General features: G+C 40.3%; 1 protein-coding gene across 1 annotated transcript in view; it reads right to left on the reverse strand.

Moving 5' to 3' along the window:
* Positions 1–12,547, reverse strand: part of LOC135090459 (alpha-amylase 4N-like) — a 48,272-nt gene that overhangs the window by 18,858 nt on the left and 16,867 nt on the right. The window contains exon 4 of the mRNA XM_063987197.1: positions 9,316–9,494. Within this exon, the coding sequence (XP_063843267.1) occupies positions 9,316–9,494 (179 nt within the window). The remainder of the gene's footprint in view (positions 1–9,315; positions 9,495–12,547) is intronic.

The following is a 12,547-nucleotide window of genomic DNA, read 5'->3' on the forward strand; positions in this document are numbered from 1 at the left end:
AGGCAAACTTCCAGCAAGAAGGAAAGGTAGATGTTGACAGACAGAGCTGAAAGAGTTTGACTAGGCAAGGTGCAAGCACGGAGGCACAGTTTCGGAGAACAATAGGAGGGACCCCATCAGGTCCATAAGCCTTCCGAGGATTTAGGCCAGCGAGGGCATGGAAAACATCATTGCGAAGCATTTTAATAGGTAGCATGAAGTAGTCAGAGGCTGGAGGAGAGGGAGGAACAAGCCCAGAATCGTCCAAGGTAGAGTTTTTAGCAAAGGTTTGAGCAAAGAGTTCAGCTTTAGAAATAGATGTGATAGCAGTGGTGCCATCTGGTTGAAATAGAGGAGGGAAAGAAGAAGAAGCAAAGTTATTGGAGATATTTTTGGCTAGATGCCAGAAATAACGAGGGGAGTTAGATCTTGAAAGGTTTTGACATTTTCTGTTAATGAAGGAGTTTTTGGCTAGTTGGAGAACAGACTTGGCATGATTCCGGGCAGAAATATAAAGTGCATGAGATTCTGGTGATGGAAGGCTTAAGTACCTTTTGTGGGCCACTTCTCTATCATGTATAGCAGGAGAACAAGCTGAGTTATACCAAGGTTTAGAAGGTTTAGGACGAGAAAAAGAGAGGAATGTATGCCTCCATGCCAGACACTATCACCTCTGTTATGCGCTCAGCACACAAAGACAGGTCTCTGACACGGAAGCAGTAGTCATTCCATGGAAAATCAGCAAAATACCTCCTCAGGTCCCCCCAACTAGCAGAGGCAAAAGCTTAGGGGGATCCTGAGGAGGGATTGGAGTGATAGGACAAGATAAAGATATGAGATTGTGATCGGAGGAGCCCAACGGAGAAGAAAGGGTGACAGCATAAGCAGAAGGATTAGAGGTCAGGAAAAGGTCAAGAATGTTGGGCGTATCTCCAAGACGGTCAGGAATACGAGTAGGGTTTTGCACCAATTGCTATAGGTCAAGGAGGATAGCAAAGTTGTAGGCTAGTTCACCAGGATGGTCAGTGAAGGGAGAGGAAAGCCAAAGCTGGTGGTGAACATTGAAGTCTCCAAGAATGGAGATCTCTGCAAAAGGGAAGAGGGTCAGAATGTGCTCCACTTTGGAAGTTAAATAGTCAAAGAATTTCTTATAGTCGGAGGAGTTAGGTGAGAGGTATACAGCACAGATAAATTTTGTATGAGAGTGACTCTGTAGTCGTAGCCAGATGGTAGAAAACTCGGAAGATTCAAGAGCGTGGGCACAAGAGCTGGTTAAGTCATTGCGCACATAAACGCAGCATCCAGCTTTGGATCGAAAATGAAGATAGAGAAAGTAGGAGGGAACAGAAAAGGGGCTACTGTCAGTTGCCTCAGACACCTGAGTTTCGGTGAGGAAAAGAAGATGAGGTTTAGAAGAGGAGAGGTGGTGTTCTACAGATTGAAAATTAGATCTTAGACCGCGAATGTTGCAGAAGTTAATGAAGAAAAAGTTGAGGGGGGTGTCAAGACACTTAGGGTCGTCGACAGAAAGACAGTCCGACCTGGGGACATTTATTGTCCCCTCCCTAGATGGGGACTCCGAGGCTGGTGTAGGAGTCGCCATGATGATTTAAAAATTTTTGAGTGAAGGGTGTGTGTTATTAGGTGCTTGTAAATTTGTGTGGAGGAAGAGAGTTGTCTTTAGAGGGCAGGCTGTGACTGACCCCTTGTGTTGTGAGACACAAAGGGAAACGTTCAGTGAGGTCACAGCTGGGTTTAATGATAAGTACACAGCTTTAGACCTCACTGGGAGTAATTATCGTTTCCGCAGGTGTCTACTGCCTCCTCCTACTGTACTATACTGTATGAAAAAACATAACTCACGCGTCTTCACATATGCGTTCAGTGAGAAACCTTACTATTAACTGTATTACAAGCCAAAATAGGTCCGTCCTTCGTCTCCGATCAAGCCACTCTCGCGATCGCTCCGATTACCATGCAGTCATAGGTTTCTTCACTATTATATGTTGTATGATAATTCTGGAGGTATATATATGGATAGATCACCTTTTTCTTTAGTTATAGCTGGAAGGAAGGAAAATACAAAAGTCGATCTAGTAAATAACATAAAATTCGGCAACTTTTCCGCGTCGCTTCGGGAACCAGATCTGCTAACATATGCGGAAAGCTTAGAATTTGCTAACCTGACGTTGGGGCTTCCAACCAGTGTTTAACGAACGCGACCGTGGGATTAGTGAAACAATATACAACCTTAGTGCTTGCTGTTTCGTAATTACTAAAAGCGAGCCATTACTGCATGTACCTAATCACACGCACACCCTTCACTCAAAATTCTGAATTAAATATGGCGTCTCCTACACCAGCTTCACATTCCCCGTCTGGGGAGGGGACTACAAACATCCCCAGGTCCTGGTATCGACCCTAAGTGTCTTGAAATCCCTATCATTTTTTCTTTATGAAATTTTGCAACATTCACGGCCTTAGATTTATTTTTAAATCTGTAAAATACCACCACTCCTCTACTAAACTTCATCTTCTCCTCACCGAAGCACTGGTGTCTGAAGTAACTGTTTTCTGTTCACTCTTATACTTCTACTACTATTCATCCTATCCCCTTCTATGTTCATGATAGCACCCTGCACTTTTCCACGTCTTTTCGTAAACGACCAACCTTTCAGGAAATAAACAGCTCACGCAGGAAAGCCACAAAATGCTTCTGATCTTTCTAAAATTTGCAGTTTATGCAGAGCAAATTTTGTATTATTCAATGCTTCAAAAACTCAATTCCTCCATCTATCAACTCGACATAACCCTCCAGGTAACTACTATCCCTTCTTCTTCAAAGACACTCAACTGCCCCCCTCTTCTACATTAAACATCCTCGGTCTGTCATATACTTATAATCTAAACTAGAAGCTTAACATCTCATATCTAACTAAAACAGCTTCTATGAAGTCAGGTGCTCTGAGTCATCTACGCCAAATTTTCTCACCTCCCCACCCCCTCTCTCCAGCTGCTAACTTTGTCCATATATGGGGTATGCTTCACTTGTATGAAGGATTCCACTCATACCGCTCTATTAGACAGGGTGGAATTAAAAGCTTTTCGTCAGATCAACTCTTCTCCTTTAGTTGACTGTCTTCACCTCTCTTATCGCCGCAGTGTTGCATCCCTTGTTATCTTCTACCGCTATTTTCATACTAACTGGTCTTCTGATCTTGCTAACTGCATGACACCTCCTCCCGCGGCCTCGCTGCACAAGACTTTCTTCTTTCATCCTATTATGTCCATCTCTAATACAAGAGTTAATCAGTATTCTTAATCATTCATCCCTTTCTCTGGTAAACTCTGGAACTTCCTGCCTGCTCCTTTATTTCCTCTTTTCTATGACTTAAACTCTTTTAAGAGGGAGGTTTCAAGGCACTTATCCATAAATTCTTGAGAACCGCTTTTGACTGAGGACCGGCACCTCAGTGGATCTTTTTTTTTCCTATAAGTTTGTTGCCCTTGGCCGGTGTCCCTCCTGCATTAAAAGAAAAAATAAAGGCATCGTTGCTTAATAGGATAATTAGTGTATGCTTTTCAATAATTGTCGTTCACTCCTAGAAGCAGAAAATATGATATGATGGTGTTTAACGGCCTTGAATATAAGGGAAAAAATAACAATGATTTTGTGAAAATATTCGTGACCATATTAATTTTCTTGAAGAAGCGCGATCAGTTTTTTTTTTTTTTCATATAATTTTTCATGAATCTTTCATTATATCATAATGCATGAAAGATTTATTTAAGCCCCTTCCACACATCTACTACCTCTACTTGTCCGTAGCAGATACCCAACCATGACACTACATTTCGTCTCATTGTAGGAAGGAAAACAAAGAGGAAGGAACCATTTGTCCCTTTAGCTTTACTTGCCTTTTACGATATGCAAGTAATAAATTGGTAGTATTCTACCATCCCAGCCGAGGACTATGTGGGCAAGCAGTGTAGCCCCCCATCACAATGGAACTTCTTTATTAAGAGCTGATATTATCAGCTCAATAAACAATCTTTGATTTCACTCCTACAATGAGAAGAAATGTGGTGTCTTTATTGGCTATCTGTTTTTGACAGGAATTTCAGGATTTTTTTTATGAAAAAGAAAGACAGACCATGGGTAAACTCTAATTCAGGGAAAAAAAAATAAAGAATTATCCACTCATTGTATCACCACGAGCGAAGAATTCCGAAGGAAGAACCACTTCAGGTTTGAAGGCGCCTTACAGCTCCTCTTTTAAACAAGGTCAAGTCGTAAGATGGGAGAAATATGGATTCAGAGTTCCAGGGATTGTAATAAAGGAGTAGAATGAGTGCTGAAAGAACTCGCTATCTCTTGCATTAGGGAGGCAGACAGAATAGGGGTAAGAAGGGTAAGAACAAGTCAGGCGCTCTGTGGCGTCTCCTCGTGAATTTTCTAATTCCTGCGGTGCTGAACGTCTTGAAAATGACGTAGAAAAATGCAAGTTTGAATTACCAGCACAAGAGTGCATAGCAGAATGAGTAGGATTAAAGAGATCATTGATGATTAATAGGAAATGACTGTCTTATGTAACATTATTTAATAGGCAGATGAAAAAATGGCCGTCAGCCACTGTTGGGTTAGCAAGAACGGTCATTCCTGAAGACATTTTTGGTCCTCTTCCAATGCGGGACTTGAAGGCTGTGTGATTTTTAACCCATATAAGAATTTTCTGTAAAATGTGTGTGTGTGTGTGTGTGTGTGTGTGTGTGTGTGTGTGTGTGTGTGTGTGTGTGTTTATATAGGAGGAACACCGGCCAAGGGCAACAAAAATCTAATAAAAAAAAAAAGCCCAGAGATGCCGGTCTCTGAAAAGGGTCCGAAGCGGTGGTCAAAAATTGAATAATAAGTGTTTTGAAACCTCTCTTTTGACAGAGTTCAAGTCATAGGAAAGTGGAAATACAGAAGCGGGCAGGGAGTTCCAGAGTTTACCAGAGAAAGGGATGAATGACTGAGAATACTGGTTAACTCTTGCATTAGAGAGGACAGAATAGGGGTGAGAAAGAGAAGAAAGTCTTGTGCAGCGAGGCCGCGAGAGGATGGATGTGTGTGTGTGTGTGTGTGTGTGTGTGTGTGTGTGTGTGCAAGGATGCATGTAATCTTATGTGCAGTCAATGTCTTTATAGAGCATGCTATGATTTCCATTTAGTATTATCAAGGCACATACGAAAACTGTCAGGGATGACTAGGGAGGAATTTGTTACTTGATTCAGTTGCCCTGTTCCCCTTCCTTTCTTAAATTACTCGCTGTGAGTATTATCAACGATGTTTACCACCTTCTTTTGGAACACACACACACACACAACACACACACGTGTGTGTGTGTGTGTGTGTGTGTGTATATATATATATATATATATATATATATATATATATATATATATATATATATATATATATATATATATATATATATGTGTGTGTGTGTGTGTATAAGCACTGGATAAAGGGGGTGCTGTGAACTTATCATTAAACCCAGCTGTGACTTCATTGAACGTTTCTCTTTGTGTCTCACAACACAAGCGGTAGTCACAGCCTGCCCACTAAAGACAGCTCTCTTTCTCCACACAAAACTACAAGCACCTAATAAAACACATCCTTCACTCAAAAACTCAAAATTATCATGGCGACTCCTACACCAGCCTAGGAGACCCCATCTGGGGACGGGACCACAAATGTCCCCAGGTCGGACTGCTCTTATAATAACGACCCTAAGTGTCTTGATACCCCTTTCAACTTTTTCTTCATTAACTTCTGCAACATTCGCGGTCTTAGATCTAATTTTCAATCTGTAGAACATCACCTTTCCTATTTTAAACTTAATTTTCTTTTCCTCACTGAAACACAGGTGTCTGAGGCAAATGACAGAAGCTCCTTTTCTGTTCTTTCCTACTTTATCTCTCTTCATTTTTTCAATCCAAAGCTGGACGTTGCGTTTATGTGTGGAACGACTTAACCTGCACTTCATTAACTGCACTTCATTAACTTCTGCAACATTCGCGGTCTTAGATCTAATTTTCAATATGTTGAACACCACCTCTCCTCTTCTAAACCTCATCTTCTTTTTCCTCACTGAAACACAGGTGTCTGAGGCAATTGACAGTAGCCCGTTTTCTGTTCCCTCCTACTTTATCCTCATTTTCAATCCAAAGCTGGATGTTGCGTTCATGTGCGCAAAGACTTAACCTGAACTCGTGCCCACGCTCTTGAATCTTCCGGGTTTTCCACCATCTGGCTACGACTACAGAGTCACTCTCAAGTTATTTAAATTCATCTGTGCTGTATACCTCTCACCTAACTCCTCTGACTATAAAAAATTCTTGGACTACTTAACGTTCAAAGTGGAACACATTCTGACTCTCTTCCCTTTTTGCAGAGAAAGCTTTGGCTTTCCTCTCCCTTCACTGACCATCCTGGGGAACTAGCCTTCAACTTTGCTATCCTCCACGACCTAAAGGAATTGGTGCAACACCCTACTCGTATTCTTGACCTTTTCCTGACCTCTAATCCTTCACCCTCTTCTTCTCACCCTCTCTTCTCCGTTGGGCTCCTCTGATCATAATCTCATATATGTATCTTGTCCTATCGCTCCAATCCCTCATCAGGATCCCCCTAAGCGGAGGTGCCTCTGGCGTTTTGCTTCTGCTAGTTGGGGGGGATCTGAGGAGGTATTTTGCTGATTTTCCTTGGAATGACTACTGCTACCGTGTCGGAGACTCGTCTTTGTGTGCTGAGCGCATAACAGAGGCGTACATTCCACACTCTTTGGTTTGATACAGTTTGTTTTCATGCTATACATGATAAAGAGGCGGCCCACAAAAGGCACTTTATATTTCTGCCCAGAACCATGCCAAGTCTGTTCTCCAACTAGCCAAAAACTCCTTCACTAATAGAAAGTGTCAGAATCTTTCAAGATCTAACTCCCCTCGTGACTTCTGGCATCTAACCAAAATACCTCCAATAACTTTGCTTCTTCTTCTTTCCCTCCTCTGTTTCAACCAGATGGCACCACTCCTATCACATCTATTTCTAAAGCTGAACTCTTCGCTCAAACCTTTGGTAAAAATTCTACCTTGGATGATTCTGAGCTTGTTCCTCCCTCTCCTGAGCTTGTTCCTCTCTCTCCCTCCTTTATTTCACAGCTATCACATCTATCTCTAAAGGTGAATTCTCCGCTCAAACCTTTGTTAAAAATTCTACCTTGGACGATTCAGGGCTTGTTCCTCCCTCTCCTCCACCCAGTGACTACTTCATGCTACCTATTAAAATTCTTCGCAATGATGATTTCCATGTCCTCGTTGGCCTAAAGCCCTAAACCCTCGGAAGGCTTACGGACCTGAAAGGGTCCCTCCTATTGTTCTCCGAAACTGTGCCTCAGTGCTTGCACGTTGCCTAATCAAACTCTTTCAACTTTGCCTGTCATCATTTACATTTCCTCCTGGCTGGTAGTTTGCCTCACATTCAGCCTGTTCCTAAAAAGGGTTACCTTTCTAATCCCTCAAACTATCTATCTAATGTTTTTGAATCTATCCTCAACAGGAAGATTCTCGAACACCTGTCACTTCACAACCTTCTATCTGATCGCCAGTATGGATTCCGTCAAGGCCGCTCTACTGGTGATCTGCTTGTTTCCTTACTGAGTCTTAATCATCCTCTTTTAGAGATTTTGGTGAAACTTTTGCTGTTGCCTTGGACATATCAAAAGCTTTTGATAGTCTGTCACAAAGCTTTGATTTCCAAACTACCCTCCGACGGATTTTATCCTTCTCTCTGGAAGTTCATCTCAGGTTTCTATTGCTGCTGTGGTAGACAGTCAATGTTCTTCTCCTAAATCTATTAACTGTGGTGTTCCTCAAGGTCCTGTCATCCACTCTCTTCTTATTATTCATCAATGACATTCTAAACCAAACTTCTTGCCTTCTTCACTCCTACGCTGATGATACTACCCTGCACTTTTCCACTCTTTTCACAGACGTCCAACCCTTCAGGAACAAAACATTTCATGCAGGGAAGCCACAGAACGCCTGATTTCTGATCTCTGTAAAATTTCTGATTAGGGCAGAGCAAACTTGGTATTATGCAATGACTCTAAAAAACTCAATTCCTCCATCTATCAACTCGATACAACTTTCCAGACAACTATCTCCTCCTCTTCAGTAACAGTCAACTGTCCCTCTCTTTTACACTGAACATTCTCGGTCTGTCCTTTTTTTTTATAATCTAAATTGGAAACTTCACATCTCAACTCTAGCTAAAAGAGCTTCTATGTAGCTAGGCGTTCTAAGACGTCTCCGCCAGTTTCTCTCATCCTCCCAGCTGCTAACTCTGTACAGGGGCCTTATCCATCCATGTATGAAGTATGCTTCACATGTCTGGGGGGAGGTTCCACTCATACCGCTCTTTTAGACAGGGTGGAATCAAAAGCTTTTCCTCTCATCAACTTCTCTCCTCTAACTCAGTCGTTTTCTCATCGCCGCAATGTTGCATCTCTTGCTATCTTCTACCGCTATTTTTATGATAACTGCTCTTCTGATCTTGCTAACTGCATGCCTTCTCTCCCCCCGCGGCCTCGCTGCATAAGACCTTTCTCTCACCCCTGTTCTGTCCGCCTCTCTAATGCAAGAGTTAACTAGTATTCTCATTCATTCATCCCTTTCTCTGGTAAACTCTGGAACTCCCTGCCTGCTTCTGTATTTCCACTTTATATGACTTGAACTGTTTCAAGAGGGAGGTTTCAAGACACTTATCTTTCAGTTTCTGACCACCGCTTCGAACCCAATTCGGGACCGGCATTTCAGAGGGCTTTTTTTATTTTTATTTATTTTTTTTTTATTAGATTTTTGTTGATCCTTTTTTTTTTTATGTAGGAAGGACACTGGCCAAGGGCAACAAAAATCTAATAAAAAAATAAAAAATGCCCACTGAAATGCCAGTCCCATAAAAGGGTCAAAGCAGTGGTCAAAAATTGATGAATAAGTGTCTTGGCCGGTGTCCCTCGTACACTATATATATATATATATATATATATATATATATATATATATATATATATATATATATATATATATATATATATATATATATATATATATATATATATATATATATATATATTATACCATTATTTTAACCAATGTTCTACCAATATTTTAACCCTATCAATGTAACTTTTCTAGTAATGATGAAAAATGGAGTAAACATTGCGAGATACTGTGGCCTGCAATGTCTTCAGTAAAGATTGAGAACAAAGTGCAACAACAAAACAACAGCCTCACCTTAGGCCAAATGTTGGATGCTGCATCGATCCTGAAGCCAACCACTCCATAGGAAAGAAGTTCATTGAGGTAATAAGCAATGATGAGCTGCAACGGATGTTTCCCGGTGGCCAGGTCGAGGCGCCCTTCCAGACGACAGTCTCGAACTTCACTGGGGTCACTATAGGAGCTCACCATGCCTAGCAGAGATGGTGGTAAGGGAGAAGAAAATATTTTAATGAAGTATTGGTAGAAATGCCATGGTGTGGTGGTAATGTTTGCTGCTGTATGTTAATGGAAATGGGAAAAATCTTAAAACCAATAATATTTTATATATTCATATATCTTTAGTTGACAGTAGCTATAAGTAACTCTTTCCAGATTAAAAGTTTAACAGATAAATCCACATTTAGCTCCATCAATTAACTATTCATGGGGCCATATCGGAAGAGGTGGGTCACCTCGTCCACGTTATAGCGTCACTCATGGGTTTTCCCGGACTCCATGCACAGTCCTTTCCCATATTGGGAAACTACCGACAGGATACATTGGCCTACCTTAACCGTGCACTCCATGAGTATCCCCTTCACTTCAGCCATATAGGATTGTCCCTTGCAAAGACAATCGATAAGCAGGATCGGCTTCCAGGAGTTGGTGAATTGCTGTTAACAGACAATGCTAGGAAGAGGCCTCACTCCGGTCTCATGGAGTAATTCCTGGTCTAATACAGATTCATTGTAGCGATACCATGTGAGTCTCTTCGCCTTTTCAAGTCAACACTTAGTGCTCATGTCTAACATCTTTACAGTAAGACTTAGAGCACAAGCTACTTGGAAATTTGACAGCATAGATACCGATAATGCCACACCCACGTGTTGAGCGTGTCCATAACCAGGATAATTTGCTGTAATGACATGGCCATCCTTGTTGTTTTAGGCTTCACTACTAAGATATGTAAGGTTTTCTAAGATTTCGATGTCTCATCACACGCATGTGCTGTTAGGCACTGTTATGTTTCGGTTTTATAAGCAACAATGTGTGACCAATGTTGGCAATGAGGTGCAGCAATAGGGATCATGCTTAGTTGGATGTGTCAGCCAAAACACAAATATTTGATTTCCTTAGAGGACCAAACATAACATCAGTACAGTCGTAAGTGTTGACACTTCCTTTAGATTGTTACATAATAACGTCGTGAACTGGGAAGAGTGAAATGTCAAAAGACTAGATTCACCACATAACCGGCACCGAGAGCGTCCACTCTGTACATATATGTGCACTTTTTTTTTTGTATATTTTTTGTATATATATATATATATATATATATATATATATATATATATATATATATATATATATATATATATATATATATATATATATATATATATATATATATGGCGAGGAGAGGTAGTAAGATGAGAAGAAAGAAGAAAGGAGACAGAGAGAGAGAGAGAGAGAGAGAGAGAGAGAGAGAGAGAGAGAGAGAGAGAGAGATGAAGATAGAATATCCCAGAGGCGCGATGACTACCTGCCTACCCTCGCACAGAGGGTTTTCGCTTGATTAGACATTATTTAAGTATTCAGAGCAGTACGCCGCTGCTAATTAAGCAGGATATGAGTGTCAAGGAAACTGCCTGTGGTTGATATTTTTTTAAAATTTAAATAGATATCTGTTAATACTGACTCCTTGGTGTTGACCGGGAGTTTTGGCGTATCTGAGAGCGTTTGGCTGGCTCTTCTTTTTTGTCTACTTGCTCTGTGTTCTTGTATCTGTGATGTTTTGTTCCGTTGAATGCGACTGGTTCCAGAAATTGTGCTGGGAGATCTAGACCCAGAAGATATAGAGATTCTCTGTTGAGCAGAAGTACAGGTGGTACAGGCCTGTCCTCTGGGAAACTATATATATATATATACTACTGGCCAACATGATAATATGGGTTAGGTTAGGTTAGGTCTGTGGACGTCTGTGGGTGTCTTATTGTGGGAGGTAGCTCACAGATTATTATAAACCTCATACATGTGTGTCCGTTGTCGTAGCTGTGCCCCTCAAGAACCCTTTCTTAGCAAAAGAAAGTTATTTGGCCGTTGTAAAACTCCCTTCCCTGTCAGTCGGTAAAACATGGCGGTGACTGCATATATTTAATCGTTACAGGAGACCAGAAAGACCCTGTAACACGTATTTGAACTCTGCAACGAGCTACGTGGGAGGTAGCATCGTAAAGGTGACCCGAGTTAGTGGCAGCTATGAGAGGGGCTAAATCTGGAGTCGTATATATATATATATATATATATATATATATATATATATATATATATATATATATATATATATATATATATATATATATATATATATATATATATATATATATATATATATATATATATATATATATATATATATATATATATATATATATATATATATATATATATATATATATATATATATATATATATATATATATATATATATATATATATATATATATATATATATATATACGAGTATATATATATATATAAACATAGATAGATAGACAGACAGATAGATAGATAGACAGACATAGATATATAGACAGATAAATAGAGAAATAGATAGATAGATTCATAGATAGATAGATAGATAGATATATTGTCACGCGCAGCAAGAAATTGAGATAGCGAAGAAAGCTAGAAAGAACCAGAATAAAGAAATTAATATATATGGAGCGAAGAGAGAGAGAGAGAGAGAGAGAGAGAGAGAGAGAGAGAGAGAGAGAGAGAGAGAGAGAGTAAGACAAATTGAATGAAGCGCGACAAGTGCCTGTCCACTTTTTTTTTTTTTTTATATGTAGGAGGGGTACCGGCAAAGAGCAACAAAACTGCAACAGAAAAAAAAAAAAAGTCCCACTGAGATGCCGGTCTCCGAACAGAGCCGAAAAAAATTAGTAAAAAATTGCAGGATAAGTGTCTTGAAACCTCCCTCTTGAAAGAGTTCGTTATAGCAAAGTGTAAATACAGAACCAGGCAAGGAGTTCCAGAGTTTATCAGAGAAAGGAATGAATGATTAGAATACTGGTTAACTCTTCCATTAGAGAGGTGGACAGAATAAGGGTGAGAGAAAGAAGAAAGTCTTGTGCAGCGAGACCGCGGGAAGAGGGAAGGCATGTAGTTAGCAAGATCAGAAGAGCAGTTGGGATGAAAATAGCGGTAAAAGATAGCAAGAGATGCAACACTGCGATGATAAGAAAGAAACTGAAGACAGTCA

The sequence above is a fragment of the Scylla paramamosain genome, chromosome 35 (genome assembly GCF_035594125.1).
Source record: "Scylla paramamosain isolate STU-SP2022 chromosome 35, ASM3559412v1, whole genome shotgun sequence".
Classification (NCBI taxonomy): Eukaryota; Metazoa; Arthropoda; class Malacostraca; order Decapoda; family Portunidae; genus Scylla; species Scylla paramamosain.